Genomic DNA, 21,390 nt, shown 5'->3' with positions numbered 1-21,390 from the left:
AAGTAGCAGCGCCTTTTCTCCAGAAAGATCAGCTGCTCTCAGGAAGCTGCAAAGAGGCTTCTCTTGGGATGCTGCCGGGACCTGGGTTAGTTGGTACCAAGCACTACCCAGATGGCAGCTGTGTGCCCGTGTGTGTGCATGTGTGTGTGCAGGGGAGAATGTTCTCAAAAGGCAAATGCAGAGTCTAGCCAGGACCAGGAAGTGTGGAGGTGGGCCAAGGCTTATTTTTGAAATGTTTCCTCAGTATCTGAGACTAGGGCTCCTCCAAGTCTTATTTTAGTCCTGCTTGAATCACATTACACAAGAGTAATAACAGATAACATTTATTGAACCCTATGTCTCAGGTATTCTTCCAAGAGCTATAAATCTGCACAATCATTCCCTGAGGTAGGTGCTCTGAGACCTCCTCGCTCGTTGTGGAGAAGACTGTGAGGTCACAGTCAGTAAGCAGCAGAGTCTTGATGTCACACTAGATGGTCTGGTTCCCAACTCAGCTCTCACACTCCACTAGAATGACCCTTGATGGTCAGCCATCACACTCGTTTGCAAAACTTTGTTTCATGTTGACCTTTCTCTCTGTCTTTGCTCTTGAAGTCTGCACGCTGAAAGGTTCTGGAAAGATGGAAAATCACAAGTCTGGGTGTCCGTCGCCTGCTAAGGAAGGTGTCTCCCCTTGATCTTCCCTGAGCTGTGTCCTGATACTCCTCAGACTTTCCAGCTAAAGGATCAGAGAAGAGTCATTCCCTTCCTTTACCTGAAGGGGGAAATGTTCCTCAAACTGAAGCAGCTGAGATAAGACCTGTAGCCTAGTGACTCCAGGCATGTGGTCAGACCCAGCACGCTGAGCGCCAGAATGGTCTGGTTGAGGGCCAAGCATCCAATGTCTCTTCTTCTCTAGGGGACTCATAACGGTGGGTCCCTGTGGAAGGTCTGAGCTGGGGAGATAAAAAGCCCAGACCTCCCATGTCCGCCTGTACCCTTCTAGACTGTCGGCCCATCCCCGAGTCAGTCCTGTACCAAATTCTGCCTCCATCCCCTCTTTTTACTCACTTCCCTCTGCCCAAGCCTGGCCCACCCCCTTGATCTGTGGGACTACAATGGCCTCTGACTGCTCCTCATCTCATTCTTCCGCACACCTTCCACATTAATCTTCCTAACACCCTGCTTCACACGTGTAACTCTCCCTACTTTCCGTAGTTACCTAAGCTAAACCTTGGCCACATCCCAAGGCACCCACCATCGTGTTAACCCTTCAGCTCTGCCCCAGGGTTCCCTTGCCTGAACCTTCTAGCCCTGCTAACCAGTCCACGCCTCCTTGGTCATGCCTGAGCCACGACCTCCACACACCTCCGCATCCAGCCACCGTCCTTTCTAGGGCTGCCTCAGTGTAACTTTTGTGCACTGCTTAGCCCAGGTCAGCTCCTCCACTGCGCTCCTCATGGGCTCCCTGGACTCCCTGCCCCTCCTGCATGGCTGTGCTATCCTCTCCGTGGGCAGCGGCCACCTTTCTACGTCTTAATGTTCCCGTGGGCCAGTTACTCAACCGACTGCAGTCACTTTCCTCATCTCTAAACCCAGGATCACAGCAAAGCTGTCATGAGGCTTAACTGAGAGAACATATGTAAGGTGCCTACCACGTGTCAGGGGACTAGTTTGATCAATAAATGTTGGCTGATTATGGTCCTGGATTTATGTGGTAACACAGAGAATTCTTTGTTGAGTGAAGGTCCTTTTAAATTTCCCGTGATTTTTCTCCCTCTGTTCTGAGGATTCATTCCCATGCCTGCACTTGCACACCCTGACGTTTTCAGTAGACTGTCTGAGAATGAATCCACTGGGGTGCTCTTTGAATCCATCAGGCATCTGCTGATACTGATGAAGTGTCTGAGTGCCAGGCACTGGGCGGAGCTCTGGAGGGAGGTGCAAATGTAAGTCAGCATCCCTGCCCATGTCGCTTAAGGAGGGGAGAGGGAAAGCCTGAAACTCGGGGTAACGGGTGCTGCTCAGAGGTGAGTAGGAGGTGCTGCCCTGCTTAGCCTGAGGGGGCAAAATGTCTTCCTGGAGTGGGGACCCAACCAACCCGCGTTCCTGAAAGGTGAAAGAGCGTCCCAAGCAGAGAGAGCAGCAAAGATGAGAAGGCATGAATGGAGCCTTGTGCACAGTCAGGCAGCTGCAAGCCTGGGCTTCGCTGGGGTGGGCTGGCAGCTTTGCAGGGTTTGGATGGGGAGCGATGCACCGGCATTTGGGATGCTCTCCATGGAGGAGGTGTGGAGGGTGGACCGGTGGGGGGCCAGAGTCCAGTGGGAGGGTGGCTGAGGGCTGCTGCGGTCACCCAGGCAGAGGGGAGAGCTGTGAGCAGGGAGCAAGGGCAGGGACCAGGAGCCATGTAGGAGGCAGACCCAACAAAGTGAGGGTGAGAGAGGAGGGGACGCCAAGGGTTTGGCTTGGGTCACAGGGTGAAGAGTGGGCTTGCCCTGGGATGGAGACATGAGAGCAGACTGGGTACTTGATGTCTCGACAGGCAGGCTCGGCAAGGCCTGGAGTAAGGAAAAAATGATGTGTCCATACGATGCATCAAGGAGTGACAGGGAGAAGTAGGAAAACAGGGACCAGAGATAACGATGCCTGGTCTGGCTGGCTGCAGGGTCACTGGGAGGGCGAGGTGAGGGCAGAGGTGAGGGCTGTCAGATACGATATGCTTCAGTCCAATGTCAGTGGCTCCTCTTCCTACATCCAGGACACTAAGGACCCCACAAGGGGCCTTGGCTGATCGTGCCCCTCGTCAGTCCAGATGGAAGCCCGGCTGCCACGTGACTCCCCGGTGCCCCAGCAGAGCCCTGCTTCTGTCACGTCACACATTCCTCAGGGAGTTTTCCCGCTGTCCTTGGTCCCCGGGGCCCACATCGCTCCATCCCACTGTCTGTCACCACAGCTGCACGGGCAGCCTCCTTCCCACGGCTTCTCCCACCCACAGCTGTCCTCTCCTCTCTGCTCTTTTCATCTCTTGTCAAACACATTTTGTACTTCCTGGACCCCAGCCCTTAAATCACTCCCTCTGCTGGCCTTGGCGTCTATCCCCAGTATCTGAAAAATGCAAATTTCACCAGACGCGGCCCTGCAGTTGCCTCGTGGCTTATTTTGCATTCTGGTTTCCAAAGTAAGTCTGACATTCAGGCACGTGAAGTGTTCGGTGCTGAGAGCCAGGATGAGGCAGGATGCTCTCTGCACAACTTCCCTGCCTGCGCCCCTGCCACCCCTGCCCGCCTTGCTCCGGAGCGCACCCCAACTCAGAGGTGTGGGACAAGGCGCCAAGCCAGGACCTCTCCAAACTTACTCATATCACCCCTTTGTCCTGGTTTGGGTCACCCTCTGTGCCCGCCTCTTGGACCTGCTTTTACCCACAGCTGTGGAGCAGTGAAAAGGCCCCAGGGCCTGAGTGCTAATGCTGGTCCTCAGACTAATACAGTTTGACTGCTTATGACCACAGCTAACAAACAGTCACCGAGTGCTTACTAGGGGTTAAAGACTGGGCTCAGCATTTGACATGGATTATGGATTTGCTCACCCTCACAGCAATCCTGGGTACTGTTATTATTCCCATTTTAAAGATGAGGAAACTGAGGCTCGGGAGTTGAGTAACTTGCCCAAGGACCAGCTGGCAAGTGGCAGAGATGACTTCTCTCAGGGCTCACATGGTGAGAAGACCTACTCTGCCACTCAGCCAACCAGTTGCCTTGCCTGGGCCTCTGTCTCCTCCGCTGTGAAATGACAATGGCCCCTTCACCCAAAGGGCTACTGAGGACAACATGGGTAAGGAATGTGAGAATGCTTTGGAAAGTCTCCCATAAATATAAGGCGTGATTATTCTCATTCTAGGCACTTACCACAAGGTTCAGCCTTTCACTAAGGAATTGCCAAAGGTGTCCTGAGACTCCTTGGGCCTCATCAAGCCAGTCCTACCAGCCCTGTTTCTCTCTGGCGTTAGGGGCATCACACCACGCCAAGTGCACTAGGGGTCGGGGGATAATGGTAACTGAACATGACAGCATCCTGGGTTTTAAAGGGAAAAAGACCGTATGTTCCAACTCCCTATACTAGACTGAAAAACGTGGGCAGGTCACCAGTTTGCAGTCAAGCTGCCGCCCACGTGTCAATTCCAGGGGTAGATGGTTTTGTTGTCGTCATGTTTAATAGATCCTGAGACCTTCGGATAAGTGCAAAGATTGTGTCAAATCAGCTTACATTTGGATCTCCAGCTGGGAGGGAGTCTGGTGACCTCCACTGAGGGGAAGGCATGGAGGGGCAGGGGAGCCATACAAGGAAACGGCCACGGCAGCAATAAAAAAGGACAGCTCTACTGGTTCTGTGGGGCCCTGGAGTCCTGTTAGGAAGGGAAGTGTGTGAGGAGAACGATTAAACCAGGGTCTTGGGGGAGGGCCATTGCTGCTGAGCTAGAAGGAGCCCTGCGTCTGGAAAGAGCCTCCAATCTGAGTCAGTTCCTAAGTCACTTCCTGTACATGCTTACTGGCAGAGTATTTTCCACCAGCAGCAGAGCTAGAAGTGACCTTAATAACAATCTCTGAGCTACTTCTCTCTTCTTAAAGGTGAAGAAATGGTCACCCAGAGAGCTGAAGAGTTGGGGAGCATCTTAGGACCTAGATCTTCTCACGCTCCATTCAGCTCTCCCCCCCTCATTTTATCATGCTGCCAAGATGTGGGACAAAAGGCCAGAAACTAATCAGAAGAGGAAGGAGATAACTGAGGACGGACTAAAAGCCAGGCTTCGTGCTTGGTTCTTGGGCAAAGAGCACAGAAAGACGAACAGGGAAGGCGCAAGACCCTCGATCAAGGATTCAAGTGGCCGATACACTTAGGAAAAGGTGTTCCACTTCACTGATTTGCAGAGAAAGGCAGATCTAAACCACAATGAGACACCCCTACTCAGCCTCTAGAAAGGCTAAAATGAAAGAGACTGACGATAGCGAGCGATGGGCTACAAAGACATGGAGCCACTGGAACTCTCACCCTGCCGGTGGGGGTGGAAACGGTCTAACGGCTTCCTTAGATGTTTGACAAAACCTTAAAAAGCTGCCAGGGATACACCCTACAGAAACGCATATGCCTGTTTGCCAGAAGACAAATACAAGGTGACTCATAGGAGCTCTTTTCACAAGAGGCTCACACTGGAAAAACCCCAAATGAGCAGTAAAAGTGGAACAGATATATAAATTGTAATATATTCCTCCAAAGGAATACTACACAGCAATGAGAATGAACAAACTGTCTTGCAAAATGTGTCTGGATTTCACACACTTATCTTTTTTTTTAAATAGATTTTTATTGGAGTATAATTGCTTCACAATACTGTGTTAGATTCCGTTGCACAACAAAGCGAACCAGCCATATGGATACACATGTCCCCATATCCCCTCCCTCTTGAGCCTCCTTCCCATCCTCCCTATCCCACCCCTCTACTAGGTCATCGCAAAGCACCGAGCTGATCTCCCCATGCTATGCTGCTGCTTCCTAACAGCCAACTGTTTTACATTCAGTAGTGTATGTATGTCGATGCTACTCTCACTTTGCCCCAGCTTTCCCCTCCCACCCCATGTCATCAAGTCTATTCTCTATGTCTACCTCTTTATTCCTGCCCTGCAACTAGGTTCATCAGTACCTTTTTTATTTTCTTAAGATTCCATATATACACGTTAGCATATGGTGTTTTTTTTCTCTTTCTGACTTACTTCACTCTGTATGACAGACTCTAGGTCCATCCACCTCACTACAAATAACTCAATTTCATTTCTTTTATGGCTGGGTAATATTCCATTATATATATGTACCACATCTTCTTTATCCATTCCTTTGTTGACAGACATTTAGGTTGGTTCCATGTCCTGGCTATTGTAAATAGAGCTGCAATGAACATTACGGTACATGACTCTTTTGGAATTATGGTTTTCTCAGGGTATATGCCCAGTAGTGGGATTGCTGGGTCATACGGTAGTTCTATTTTTAGTTTTTTAAGGAATCTCCATACTGTTTTCCATAGTGGTTGTATCAATTTACATTCCCACCAACAGTGCAGGAGGGTTCCCTTTCACCACATCCTTCCCAGCATTTATTGTTTGTAGATTTTTTGATAATGTCCACTCTGGCTGGCATGAGGGTGATACCTCACTGTAGTTTTGATTTGCATTTCTCTAATAATTAGTGATGTTGAGCATCTTTTCATGTGCCTCTTGGCCATCTGTATGTCCTCCTTGGTGAAATGGCTATTTAGGTCTTCTGCCCATTTTTTAACTGGACTGTTTGTTTTTTTTGCTATTGAGCTCCATGAGCTGTTTGTATATTTTGGAGATTAATCCTTGGTCTGTTGTTTCATTTGCAAATATTTTCTCCCATTCTGAGGGTTGTCTTTTCGTCTTGTTTGTGGTTTCCTTTGCTGTGCAAAAGGTTTTAAGTTTAATTAAGTCCCATTTGTTTATTTTTGTTTTTATTTCCATTACTCTAGGGAGGTGGGTCAAAAAAGATCTTGGCTGTGGTTTATGTCAAAGTGTGTTTTACCTATGTTTTCCTCTAATGGAGAAAAAGACAGCCTCTTCAATAAGTGGTGCTGGAAAAACTGGACAGCTACATGTAAAAGAATGAAATAAGAATACTACCTAACACCCTATACAAAACTAAACTCCAAGTGGATTAAACATACACATACCTTTGAGGGAAGGCAGACACACAAAGCACACACTGTGTAATTCTACTTATAAACAGTTCAAGAACAAGCAATGCTAGTCTATGGCATTTGAAGTCCATACAGTGTTACTTGAGCAGAGTGGGGAACAAAGGTGGCTTCTGGCAAACTGAGGGTCTTGCCCCTGACCGAGATGCTTGATATAGGAACATGGGTAACTGCTCTTAGGAAAAGTTCATCAAGCTGTACCTGTACAAAGTGTGAACTTTCCTATGTGTATGTGATACTTTGATAGAAAGTTTACTTAAGATGAAGAGAGATCCTCATCCATGGGTATATTTTGGTCTTGCAGGAATATTTCAAAAGCCACGGAACTGGAAGGATTCAAAATACAGCCCATGAAATAGGCAAGGACTGTAATGAAATAAGTAGCAAACTCATCAGTGCCTTGTCCCCTTCTTAGAACTCCAACCATCCTGGTGCCCTTCATAGTGCTAGAGAGAACACCCCAGAACACAGAGTGCAAATCCAAGGTCCCCTCAGCCTTCTGCCTCTGACCTTTAAAAGTACACACCCCAGGGCTTCCCTGGCGGCGCAGTTGTTGAGAGTCCGCCTGCCGATGCGGGGGACACGGGTTCGTGCCCCGGTCCAGGAAGATCCCACATGCCGCGGAGTGGCTGGACCCGTGAGCCACGGCTGCTGAGCCTGCGCGTCTGGAGCCTGTGCTCCGCAACGCGAGAGGCCACAACAGTGAGAGGCCCGCATACCGCGAAAAAAAAAAAGTACACATCCCAAACCAAATTTTCAAGAAAAAGATAATTTAGAGAGAGAAATGATACCACCTTCCCCTTGGTGTTACTGGCCCTGAGCACCAGGACTTAGTTTCAAGGCCAGAGTAAGAGAACATTCTTCCCAAGAGGAGTGACCCACAGGTGAGGAGGGACTGGTGGCCTGTAGGGACACTAAGGTAGTTCCCAATCATCCACTGGGGGATTTGCTCACTTGGGGAATCTCAGCTCCATGAGAGCAAGCGCCAGGACTGCTCATTTACTGATATGTCCCTAATAGCCTAATTATGCAATATGTATAAATAATAAGTATTGTGGGCTGTTTTTTGTTCATGGCAAATATTAATTCCAAACCAGCTTCCTATTCTGGGCACTGAATATACCTCTCCGTCTCTTTCTACATCTCTTTCCATTGCCTCTTTCCTCAGGCATCATGCAATAAAGGGGACAAACCCAAGGAGGAGGAAGGGAAATCTGCCCCCAGACCAAGGCCATTTAGTACCTTTCAAAGCCACACAGCGTTCTTCTTGGGGTACCTGCCCATTAGAATTTGGCCTCAGTGACAGAACACCAGAAGAAACTACTGACTCCGTTAACCAACTGAAATATGTTATTTCTGTGTCTCTAAGCAAAACTAAAATAAAAATATCAAACTATCTTATCTGAAGCCCAGAATCCTCATGCATCATCTCTTCCGCTTGTTCCTACAAGCACAAGTCAAACACACACACACACACACACACATTCACTCAGTGAACCTGGCCATAATAGGGGTTTTATGTTTGTGACAGAATTATATATATATGTGTATATATATATATATATATATACACACACACACACATACACATGCTCACCTAGAATCTAAAAGCTTGATTTTGAGTTTCACCCAAGCACTGACTAGCTGTGCGACCTTGGACAAGTCCCTTAACCTCTCTGAGCCTGGATCTCCTTACCTTGGTATGTGGTTAATCTGCTAGTCTTGCTGTTCTGCCCAAATCTCCACAGCCAGTACTGGTACTCAATCCTGAAGCCCAGCAGTTCGTTTGGGGGTCAAAGACAAACCCCCTTTTCCAGGTCCCCACCAGCTCCTTTTCCTGCCGGACCAGTTCTGGTTTCTCATCTCTCCCACCTCACCTCTGAGTAAACTCCCAGGTGTAAGACACAACACTCCCACCCTGAGGATGCCAGAGCCTCAGAGCCAAGATCCCACATTGCGCTCCACCATCTTGGGCCGGCTCCAGGTTCGGGCTGGGCTTGGTCCCCTCCCCCAGGAAGGAGCTCCCCAAATATGGTGCTGCCCCAAGCTGTGTTGTCTAGGGCCTCTCTCAGGGTTGCTCTGATGAGGGGCCAGGTCAAGTGTGAAAGTGAAAGCATTCCAGTGTTTACTGAATTAACTGTAAGGTCCTCACCCCAAATCCAAGGCTTTGCCCCAACATGACCCAAAGTATCCCTTCCAGAATTATCCTCCCCCACTCATCCCCTCCATTAACCCACCCTTCAAGGAAACTGGACTGACTCCCACAAAACACTGTGGCTCCTCCATCTCCTTGCCTTTGGTACACCATTCCCTCAACTTGGAATGCCTCCCACCTGCAAAAATCCTACCTGTCTCCCCTAGTTCTTGCGGTCCAGATGCTGCCTCCTTCAAAAAGCCTCTGCTGTCACAAAGCACCGCCTGGAGGGGTGGGATGGGGAGGGTGGGAGGGAGGGAGATGCATGAGGGAAGGGATGTGGGAACAGATGTATATGTATGACTGATTCACTTTGTTATAAAGCAGAAACTAATTAAAAAAAAAAAAAAGAAATCTAGAAACAATAAATGCTGGAGAGGGTGTGGAGAAAAGGGAACACTCTTGCACTGCTGGTGGGAATGTGAATTGGTACAGCCACTATGGAGAACGGTATGGAGGTTCCTTAAAAAACTACAAATAGAACTACCATATGACCCAGCAATCCCACTACTGGGCATATACCCTGAGAAAACCATAATTCAAAAAGAGACATGTACCAAAATGTTCATTGCAGCTCTATTCACAATAGCCCGGAGCTGGAAACAACCTAAGTGTCCATCATCGGATGAATGGATAAAGAAGATGTGGCACATATATACAATGGAATATTACTCAGCCATAAAAAGAAACGAAACTGAGCTATTTGTAATGAGGTGGATAGACCTAGAGTCTGTCATACAGAGTGAAGTTAGTCAGAAAGAGAAAGACAAATACCGTATGCTAACACATATATACGGAATTTAAAAAAAAAATGTCATGAAGAACCTAGGGGCAAAACGGGAATGAAGACGCAGACCTACTTGAGAATGGACTTGAGGATATGGGGAGGGGGAAGGGTGGGCTGTGACAAGGCGAAAGAGAGGCATGGACGTGTATACACTACCAAACGTAAGGTAGATAGATAGTGGGAAGCAGCCGCAGAGCACAGGGAGATCAGCTCGGTGCTTTGTGACCGCCTGGAGGGGTGGGATGGGGAGGGTGGGAGGGAGGGAGATGCATGAGGGAAGGGATGTGGGAACAGATGTATATGTATGACTGATTCACTTTGTTATAAAGCAGAAACTAATTAAAAAAATAAATAAATAAACTTAAAAAAAAAAAAAAAAAAAAGCCTCTGCTTCCCATTCACATGTAAATTCCTTCTCCTCCTTACGCCAGCCTAATGCTATTTTGTCTTTTTCCTACGGGAAAGCTCTTAACTCCTCTGTTCTGTTCCAGGGTCAAGACAGAAATAGCTACACCCAACCAGAGACAGGGCAGGAAATGGGCGCTTGGAAATCAAGGGCGGGAAGGCTGTGCCTTAACTCCAGAAATAAGGACATGGCTTCAGGGCAATCCACATTTGAGCATCAGGAACCCGTCGCTGTGCACTTCTCCCACTAGACCATGAGCTCCTGGGAGCGGAGACCAGTTCCTAGCACGGAGCTTGGCATGCAGTTATTGTTCAGTAAATGTGCTGAGCGGATGAATGGGGAAATGAGTGAATGAGTGAGATGCACACTGGTGCGAAGTCAAGCTGGTGGGAATTAACTAGGAAACAAGGTGTGAGAAAACATTAGCTAAGGTGGTTTGTCCAGATGAGTTCTCATCAGTAGCTTTTCTTGACTGGCCCCCTTTCAAAGGCTGAAGAGTTGCCCTTTGGGGAAATCTGTCCGAAACTCATAGCGCAGGCCGGGGGTTGAGGGAGGGACCTGCAGGGGCAGCACACAAGGAACAGGGGACCTGAGTGGAAGGAATCCTGGCCCAGAGACGCCTGCTCTCTCAGCCTTTGTGGTCTTTCTTCCTCCGCACCCTGGAAAGAACCCCTTCCCGGGGCCTGTAAGGGATCCTGCAATCAGGGGTACCCAGGGCAGCAGACACAGTTCTCCTGCTGAGAGATTCCAGGCTGTTGGAAAACTCTTCCCGCTATTCCCTTCCAAAGCTCCCTGAAACTCTCAGATGCTCTGGAGTGAAGCACTCTCAGAACCACTGTCAACGGGCTCGCAAACTCCTGTATTAAGAAATGGCGCACAGGAGGGACCAGAAGGCAGCAGATGGGAGAGCTTGTTTGCAAAGCTAACTGTCTGCGATGGATTTCCGCTCCCATCCCCTCCCCTTTGATGTGGAATCACCAAGTCTATGCTGAGCTAGCAGAATTGCCTTGACTCTGAGGGAATATGAACATTTTTTATGCTTAGCCATTCCAGCCACAAAGATTTTGATCCTATTACTGCTAAGTGACGAGTACAAGGATAGAAATGATGATGATCTTTGCCAGCCATTCCAACCGAGTAAATTCAAGGAAGGATAAATGCGATCCTAGACTGGGCCAGGGCCCCTTCATTTCCCAGGATGCAAAGAAGCAAAGGAAAAATGTCTTCCCGGTGAGATGTATCGAAGTGTGGAATTTTCCCTCCAGGCAAGCGATGGGCATCCCACTGTTCGAGTGATTTAGCACCGCACTGGACAGAGCCCAGGAGGATATGCCGCCGAGGGGAACAATCAAACCCAGCACGGCCGGGGGAGGTGACCTAATGAGGCTTCCCAGCTCCACTCCTCTCAGCTCACAGCTCACGGGCGCATCCACCCTGCCACCTGCTCCCCTGCAATTAAAGCGACCCCATAATAAGCATTGCTAGGCAACAGCGAAAATATATATGGGCCTTATCAAAATATATCCCCCCTTCTCGAGGGGTGTGCTTCCATTTCATGGCTTCCTGTCTGCCAGACGTTTTATGAGCTCCTTGGATGATAGCAAATCCAGCTGTTGTCACCAGAATGTGGTGACAGGGGTGGGGGTGGCAGGACTGGAAAATGAGGACTATTTGTTGGACCAGTCAATGCTTTATAAACAGCAGAACTCCCCTGGGAAATCTTCTCAGACTCACCCCAGCTAGACGCTGTCTCTTCCTCACATTGAAATATTTATGGCACCCCACCTCCAGCCCCCAACACAGGCAGCCATATCCATTCATCCTTGTAACCCCACAGGACTTAGGTAGTGCCCTGGAAATTAAGGCTCTCATCCGAGTTAACAGAACAACGGGCCTTAGGGGGAAAATTCGGGACTAGGATGCCCCGATGAAGCACCCCATGTTGACAGTCTTTTTTTTTTTTGCGGTACGCGGACCTTTCACTGTTGTGGCCTCTCCCGTCGCGGAGCACAGGCTCTGGACGCGCAGGCTCAGCAGCCATGGCTCACGGGCCCAGCTGCTCCATGGCATGTGGGATCTTCCCGGACTGGGGCACGAACCGGTGTCCCCTGCATCGGCAGGCGGACTCTCAACCACTGCGCCACCAGGGAAGCCCCATTGTTATTTTTATCCCTACTTTTCAAAAGAGGAAAGTGTGGACCAGAGAAGCCAGGTGATGATGAGTTCGCTCAGCTAGTCAGCAGCACAGGCAAGACTGGAAACAGGGTGATCTGATCCCAGACTCTATAGCATTAACCCCTGGGCTGTACTGCCTTCTGCTTGACTCTGACTTAGGGGGAAGATATGGCCTCATCCTTTTGCTGAGAAGGCATATTTACGTTTCATTCTTGAGAACTCAGGTAACAAGCAGGGCTGGCTTTATGGCAGGTGTTCTCATTGCAGTTTTGCTCCCAGGGGACATCTGGCAATGTCTAGAGACTTATTTGGTTGTCACAACTCGGGGAGGTGCTACTGGCCTCTCGTAGGTAGAGGCCAGAGATGCTGCTAAACATCCAAAGTACAGGGCAGTCCCCCATAACATACAGTTATCCAGCCCCAAATGTCAGTCACCCTTGAGAATCCCTGGTCAGGTGGACGCAGGTCACCAGCAGCCACAGCTGGTCAGAGCTGGGACAGGCAGGGCCTGAGAATGGGCCCTGGGGCTCTGTCAGCCCAGGCAGGCAAGCCCCAGGGGTGGAGGAGGATGAAGGCAGGATACAGCAGAGAGGCTAGAATCACAGAAGGATTAAGGGACTTAGCTGGTGACTTCAACCTCAAGGACACGGACTCCCTGGGAGGTAAGGGTTGGAAGTGGGAGGTCCTGTAGACAGAAGGTCACCACTCAGTGGGGGCCTATTTGAGAGAAGAACATCGGGCTTTGCAGTCTCCGGACCTCCCATCACCACGAGGGTGATACAGGCACAGGGTCAGTCCCGTACCAAACTCAGCCTGCAGATAGCCGATCAAGGGGCGGCTTCTGTCAGGGCTTGCTTAGGGTTTTGCACCCAGTAGGCGGGGCCATGTGCCGTGGCTGCCTGGTCCCATGTGCTTGCCCTCATTCCCAATGCCCTGTCCTCTCCCCTTCTTGCTCTTTCAGATTAGGATCCATAAATCTGAACTTCTCTGAGTAACACAATCCGAGCTCCCACAGAGCCAGGGCACTGTCCCGAGGCAGACATGTGGTTGATACACTTTTCCTCGTTGTCTTCCAAAGGGTGTCTGCATTCTGTTTAAATCTTCTCTTCCCTTCTTGCTGCAATCCCAGAAGATCACACTTACTTCACAGAAGAAACACACTGGGTCAGGTAGGGAGCCTGGAACTGGACCTGGGGAACTCAGATCCCTGGGGACAGGCTGAGTTCTTCACCCACAACTACCACGATGTCCAGCCCTGTAAAATGCTTTCCTTTCTGCCTCTCAGATCATAAAACAGGGTGAACGCAGATTTTAGTCCTGCTCAGGTATCCCCGCAAATCTGCCTGCTCAGTGAATTCCCCGACGCCTCCTTCCTGCAGGTGGGAGCATTCAGAGGCAGTTCCGACAGCTGTCACCCAGTTGCACCAGCCCCTTTCCTGGTGAGGTGGTGTCCCTGTGTCCCTCTACAGGGCCTCGGCATCTGGACACAAGACAAGGGAGGCACCACCCGCTGGAGACCCAGTGGAGCTTCTCAGCCTTCCGCCTGCTCTCTCTTCCCTGTTCTCCTATACATACTCTCCGCCCCGCGAAATAAAATAATCTAATATTTTTAAAAAAATTCTATCAGGTCCAAGGACCAGAGTAAGTGCTACGGAATTTTAACAGGAATAATACAAGACTCTGACTTGAAGCTTTCAGGCAAGCAGCAGGGAGTGTCCTGGGTAAAGGGGACTTCCAGGCCCCACTGCTAAGGAAGCATCTCCTGGGTACCTCGAGGGGAGGGTTGAGTTCACAGACTCTCAGAGTGAGAAGGCATAGATCTCATCCAGTTCAGTCCCCTGGCTTTATTCATGGGGGAAACCAGGACTCCGGCTCCTCTTAGGCGTGATGGTCATTAACCAGGACTGGTCAAACCCCTCCACGGAAATAAGCTATATAAGTCAAGGTTCTGAGTTGTGCAGCCTAGTCGGGAAGACCAAGTGCACCAGCCTTCCCATACCGCCAACTTACATACCACCTGATTGACCAGCCTCGTTTGTCATGAAAATTTTTACCGTCCTGCTTCTAAACCCCAATGCCCACAATTCGGTACCCATAGGCCCAAACAGACACAGAAAGCTAAGAAGCTAACACCAATCCTACAGTCTCTCATTTGACATTGCCTTCAAGCCCCTCTATCCCAAGCTTGCCGGTCTGCTATTTTGGGTGCCAAGTCAATTTCCCGCAGCAGACAGGAAACACGCCCTCATGGGTCTTTGGCACAGCTGGGCCTCCCAGCTTGGAGGTCAGGAGGCGAGGCGCTGGGTGAGACTGACCTGCTTCCTCAGGCCTCCCCAGGAAGCAAAGGGCTGGCTGACTCTAGGAAGGCTTGAGAGGCAAAGTGCTTTCACAAAGCCTCTTTTTGCTGGGAAAGAAAGCTTTCCACATTGCCCCAGGCCTGATCTCTGCAACCCATCTGAAGGGGGCCTGACCAAGGGGATAGCAGGACAGAGGCTGTGTGAAAGGGCTGCTCCGAAGCAGACAGCAGACCCAATGGCAAGTGTAGAGGCCCCTCTGGCTTCTCTTCTCACGTGCCAAAATGTCAGGCTGTAGCACCTCTGGCGGCCTGACATTTTGGCACGTGAGAAGCCAGGGGCACCTCCCAGTAACAGAAGAGATCACCAGCCTGACTGCCCAGAGGCCTGTCCTCCCCTAGTGTGATAGCCAGGCCAGGCCATGGGAAACTGCCAGGGAAGAAAGGTTCTGGCTGTAGGCTGTTTAGTGTCCCATGACTTCCTGGCGGGTATGCCTAGGGAGAGCCCCGGGTGAGGGTGGCAGGGTGCAGGTGGAGGCCTCCTCCCTCTCCACGGGGTGCTTTGGGACAGCTCACGGCAGCAAGCAGCACAGACGGGGCAAACTGCAACATCACAGACCCCTTTGTGTCTACCTGGCAACAAACGGTTTGCCTGCCCCGATTCCTGGCACTGGGCGCTGCACAAAGCAAGCCTGTTGTGGATCTGACATGACTGTGGGGAGGGGTAGGGAGAAGTACCTGAAAAGGCGAGTGTCTGGGACCACCCGGCTGCTGGCAATCCGCTCGCTCTCCCGCTGGTTGAAAGCGTACAGCTTATAGGGGTCATCACCGACGCGCCACTTCTTGGCATTCAGATACCGCCGCTCATCAAACTGGTCCCATAGGTCATCCCAGTCAGCATCCGAAATCTGTGTGACACGAACAGGGAGTCTGTGAGGATGGCTCTCGGTCCTCTCAGCCCCCTCTGTTTAACAGTGCCCAGCCGCCAAGACCGGGCTTGTGCTGGCGAGGTTTAGCTCAAAGATAGGGGCATAAAACCATGAGCAACAATAAGAGCCACAGAATGACGATGACAATGACAGCTACCATTTAATGAGTGCTGTGCTCACATACCAGGCACTGTGCTAGGACCTATACTCACATTATCTCGTGTAGTTCTCAGAGCAGTTTTAGGAGATGGATGTTGCTTGTATTCCCACTGCACGGACAAGGAAGCAGGCTCTAGAGCCCAGGTAGCTTGCCCAAGATCTCACAATTAGGATGCGGCAGGGCTGGGACTTGGATTCTAGAATACTAACCCCAGAGGCCACTTCTCCAGGGTAATTTGAGACACTTGGTGACAAGTGCTGGCACAGTGGCTGGCGCATAGTAGCTGGTCCACAGTGACTCTCATTCCTTCCTCTGCCAAAGAGAGGTGGCGATGAGAAGTAAGCAATCCGTCTGTAATGGTGTGCTACCCACCAGACGGATGCCTGTGTGTTCCTTTCTTCCTCCAACCCAGGAATCTGTGCTTATTTTTAAGAAGCACCCATGGGAGAGCAAGTAATAACCCTCACCACAAGGCAAGACAGTACTTTAGAATGTATAAGGCGGTTTCTGCGTTCACGATACCGTTCCACCCTCCCCGAGACCCTCTGCAGAGTAGGGAAGACAAGCCTTCAGAAAGGTTACTGGCTTGTCTGAGGTCGCCCAGGTGGATGGTGGCAGAGCCCAAAGCAGAGCTCTGTCTCCTGGACCCTCCAGCGCAGAGGAGGTGAGGGGATTCACACAGGGAGGCGACGGCTCCCGCCCAGAGCCCAGGCTGCCGCCTCTGCCCTGCCCATCCCAGCTCCGCAGCCAACAGAGACTCCACACAGCCAGCAGGAGGTACGGGCTTCAGGGCCTCAGCCAACTGGATGCTTCCCTTGATAGCCACTGCCCAGTGGATGCTAGTGCTGCCCCCACAAGGGGAGAGCCGGTCTGTATCAACAAAGCTCAGACCTTTCAGGTGCATCAAAGCCCAAAGAGTACTGTGCCAGGAAGAACCTACTGACCAGGCTCCGACCTGGACCACGAGGGCTGGAGCCCTGGGGCTGGCATCGAGGATGAGAGGTTCATTCATGTGTTACTGACCCTCCTCGCTGTGCACGTATCGGAAGCTGCCCGGGTACCACCCACCCCATCATTGACCAGGATGCTCTTCTGCACCCAGGGCATCTAAACAGGAAGGCCCAGGGCAGGTGCTGCCGACAGCGGTGCAAGCGCTCGGCCCCTATTTGGCAGGTGAGGGGGGCCGCTCGCCCACATACACATTCATCTCAGGCACCACTGCCTCTTATCTGATAATTGATCTTTCCCTTTCGCTCTCTCTCTCTGTTATCTCCTCTTGAAACAGCATTTTCCTGCTAATAGCGCAAAATGAAGCACTGGAAACCAGTGATTTTTATCCAATAATTGATTTTATTAATGTCCTGTGATACTGCTGCTACATGGGGGTAGTTGTGTGGGGGTGGTATGAAACCCCCAGCCTGGGCTGTGTCATGTCACAGCCTGACAGATGTCACCTGTGCTTGGAACATGACCTCAGGGCCACCCTGACTTCCCATTCTTGCGGGAAGGGCCATGGGGCCCTGAACCATCTCCAGCTGGCTCATGCCCCACTGAATTCACTGCAAATCTCAGAATAAGTTGTGAGCCCCTACAGTGCTGTGTGCTGGGGAGGGGAGATGCGCAGACGGAGGGCCCCTGCCCTCCAGCGGGCGCAACATTGTAGAGACACCTGCATGAAGACACATATAACAGAGGAGCGAGGGAAATGGGAACGGCTTCCCAGAAGAAGCATCACATGAGTTAGGACTTAAAGGATGAGCAGGGATTTTGCTTTGCTTAAGGGGATAAGGGGAAGGGAAGTGCGTGTGCAGTGAAAATCCAGATAAAAGGCAGAATGGCTCAGAGGAGGAGCATCTGTTCAGGGAATGGCTAGGTCAGAATGGGGAGGCCAGAGTGTGGACTGCAAAGAGAGCATGAGTGAAAGAAAATTCCAGAATGCGGCTGGTCCCGTATGAAGCAGGTCAGGGGAAAGTATCTCTGGCTGCATGTGCAGGATGGAGTGGAGGGAAGAGAGCTCCACGAGGAGACCAGTTGGGAGGTAACCTTAGCACTTTAACCTGGTGGGAACGGAAGCCTGATGGGGCCCAGGTATACAGTTCCATCCATCAGCTGGAGAAGCAGGTGGTGGGACAGGCACCGTGGGGAGGCACAGGGGCTGGAGTAAGGGCACTCGACCAACCTCTATAAGTCTCATCCCAATCCCTACTTTCTATTCATACCAGACCAGGCTCAGGGCCAAGGGGGTACAAGTTTGGGTGGTTTGCTCAGCCTGGTAATCGCCACCCTAAGGGCAGCTAGGCATCCTTGGCATCCCTGGAGATGGTGCTGTGAGAACTCAGCTGGCTTCCAGAAAGCCTAGAGCCAGAGCAGCAGCCAGGTAGGCAAGAGAAACTGTCTGAGCAGTCAGTCAAGGGCATCCTTGGAGGGGACCACTCCCTCAGACGGTCACAGGTGTGGAGCTGGTTCCCATTTTGCTGCACTGGATCCACGGTGGGGATCTCCCTGTACTGGGAGCTTGGTGTTTCTATAATGATATCTGGATGTATTAAATAATGGTGAGACTGTGTTTAAAACAACACTACCATTTGAATAGCAATCTCTATTTTATGAAGCAGCTTGCAGGTATTGTCACAGAATCCTCACACAACCCCCATTTGGACAGGGAGGGGTCGACTTAGAGAGGTAAGGTGGCTTGCCCATGCACGACGGCTAGTAAGTGAAGGGACCCCCGACTGAATCTCCCCAGGGCCTCCCAGCGCCATGGTCTGTTCTGTTTATTATAGACAGAACAAGGGGCATCCTCTCTGCCGAGGATGAATGGGCAGAGAAAGACCCCCCTGGAGGAGTGGAGTGGGGGACATGCCCGCAGGAAGGGCCAGCCACTCCTGCCCTGCTGGCCCCCAGAAGACAGTTGACCACGGTCCTCCCAGAATTTCTAAAGGGGCAGCGACTTTGTCAGATACTTCCAGTCCTGATTTGGAGCTGGTTTCCAAGCTTTTCAATTCGTAAGTCCCCACATCTGGCCTCTAAGGGCCCAGGGCATGTACGTTGTACCCATGCATCGGATTCCTCGCTTCCTGGCTCATGTGAACATCAAGAGAGTTTCTGAACAGGCACTTTCACCCTCACAAGCCTTCCTAGCACAGGAGATGAAATGCTTTTCCAAAACAAGAACACACACCAAGGAGCCCCACCAAGGGCCTACCCCAGAACTGCGCCCACTGCCACATGGCCCCCCAAGCTGCCACCACTTGACTTTCTGACCGGAATTTATTCAATCTAGAGTGTGTGTGTTTCGAAAGAGGCGTATGATGCCACAAACAAAAATGAAGACCATCTTTTAAGTAGAAACTATCTGATTAAGTCAGCCAACCCCCTGGCCAAGACCAGTGCTTAAATAATTTGGCACCAAAAATGAAAGCTCAAAAGCACATCTGTTAAGTTGCTTCATTTCTTTCCTCTCACCACACTTCCATGAGAAATCATGAATCCCCTTTCCTCCATCCTTCCCTGGCCTGTTTTCTCTCACGCTGGTTTCAAGCTGATTACTTGGCTCAGGAATCATGGGTGTAGCCTTCCCTTCTGTTAGGTTTTGAAGATGCCTCTATTTTCCACTAATGTTTTTGTCTCCCTCCCTTCTTTCCCCAGCTTGGTATTACTAGTTTTCTCTTATTGATCTAATTCTCTTCTTTTTCACTTTCAAAGGAGAAAATCTCTAGCCTTTGCTAAGGCTTCCATCTTACTCTGAATTGCACCTGATCCTAAAGAGAATGTCTCAGACTCACCCTGTAATAAACAGCTAACACCTCGGGGGGCTCTTCTCATGTGTCCTAAGTATTTACATTTAATCCTCACTATAATAGATATCAGTAGTACCATTCCCATCTTATAACTGGGGAAACCGAGGCACAGAGAGATTGAGTAACTTGCCCAATGTCACACAGGTAGTGTTAGAGCCAGGATTTGAGCCCAGGCAACCTAGCTCCAGCTCCCATGCGCTCCACCATTAGGTGACTCAACCTTAGTACATCCTCACTGTCATTTTCTTGGGTTACCTTCGAAGACTACCTATGTGTTTCCCACCATTTTTTGAGGTCCAGTTCTTTCTTTGCTTAGAGATCTTCCTCCACGCAAGGATGTCTGTACCCCCTCCCTCTCACCACCCTCCCGCCTGCTCTTCACTCCCCCTTCTGGGCAGTCATTCTCCTCTCAGCAGTGGGCTTCATCCTGCCAGCCTAGGGCAAGAAAGGGGGAACTCTGCAGGCAGATTCCTGCAGGAAGATGGGAATGTGAGAGACTAACACACAGAAGGTCATAATTGAAAACAATGATAGAACTGATCACTTAAAGACGATACAATTCATCTATCCACCCAATGTTTTAAACTCTAGTGTAACATTCCACTGGTGGACATCCCACAAGTCAGGGACAGAACGGTCCCAAGAAGCCCACTCCAAGCTTCAAAGGACTGTAACTTCTAGAAGTTTTCTTCTAATTTTGAACCAGAATTTGTCTCCTGGTAGTGTCTCCCTTTGGGGCCTGGTTTTATCCCCAGGGATATTTAATGCAAATCTGACCTTTCTTTTTCATACCCTTTAGATATTTAATGGCAACTATGTATTCCCAGGTCTTCCAACCCCCCATTATATAAGACTTGCAACTCAGAAAAAATGACACAGAGAAGTGCAAAAGATCTACCAAAGGATCAAGAGAACAGGAGTAAGTGAAGTCGGGTGGGGCTCATCAAGGAATTCAAACACCCTGGAAACCCTTCCGTATGTGCAGAACGAGAAGGGAGACATTGCTCATAATACAGTCTATCTTTTATATGCAGGCTTCCTAGACGGAAGCTGCTTTGTTGTGCCTTTGATAGGGTCCACCACCTACTGGGCACACAAAACTACCCATCCCAGCTCCCCTGTCAGAACCTCAGAGGCAAGTAGTGAGGGAGGGGTAACCCAAATGATGTCTAACCCTTACAATCCCAATATACAACAGAAAATTGTATCCCCAATCTCCAAGTGAGGAAACTGAGGCACGGGCAGTATTAATTATTTGCCCAAGTTCACACAACTGAGAAGTGTGCCTTAAGGCCTGTAGACCCAGTTTCTATGCTAGCTGTGCAGCCTGGCGTTCACATCTCCACGCATCCCGGCTGCTTCCAGGACCGCAGCCTGTGGCTTCCCAGCACCACCCCAAGTGCCCCTGCCTTCTACCCGCTGGAGCCATCTGCTTGTAGCACCATGGCAGACCAGATACTCACCAGGAACTTCATGCTGAACTACAGCTAGATCCTGCATAAATAACAACAAATGTGGTGGGGTTTTTTGAAGGTATATTTTGTTTTGTTTTATTTATTTTTTTATTATTTCTATTTTTGGGCCACGCCCCACAGCATGCGGGATCTTAATTCCCGGACCAGGGATCAAACCTGTGCCCCCTGCATTGGAAGCGCAGAGTCTTAACCACTGGACCAACAGGGAAGTGCCACAAATGTGGTTTTTAATGCATGACTGGGCTTTCTAGAACGAAAATCTTCACCACAAGAGGAGAGGTGAGGCCAGGGAAAATACACGGTGCTAAAGCCAGAGCTGGGATAGTTGAATGGTAAGTAAAGACAATATGTGAGGCTGCCCCGAGGGTAAAGGTCATTGAGAAAGAAAAGCCAGGCTCCTAAAAGGTGGAGTAACTGAACCTGAGTCTTCCA

At 50.2% G+C, this 21,390-nt stretch overlaps 1 protein-coding gene across 1 annotated transcript in view; it reads right to left on the bottom strand.

Annotated features, from left to right (window-relative positions):
- The window catches only part of GALNT14 (polypeptide N-acetylgalactosaminyltransferase 14), a gene marked incomplete at its 5' end in the record, with an annotated part of 211,087 nt that overhangs the window by 69,024 nt on the left and 120,673 nt on the right, over positions 1 to 21,390 (bottom strand). Inside the window, one exon of the mRNA XM_081254549.1 lies at positions 15,333 to 15,502. Coding sequence (XP_081110675.1) covers positions 15,333 to 15,502 — 170 coding nt within the window. The remainder of the gene's footprint in view (positions 1 to 15,332; positions 15,503 to 21,390) is intronic.

This window comes from Mesoplodon bidens, assembly GCF_964165515.1.
Source record: "Mesoplodon bidens genome assembly, chromosome: 14".
NCBI classification, from domain to species: Eukaryota; Metazoa; Chordata; class Mammalia; order Artiodactyla; family Ziphiidae; genus Mesoplodon; species Mesoplodon bidens.
The sequence above is the reverse complement of the archived record's forward strand: the minus strand, read 5'-3'. Positions and strand labels throughout refer to the sequence as shown.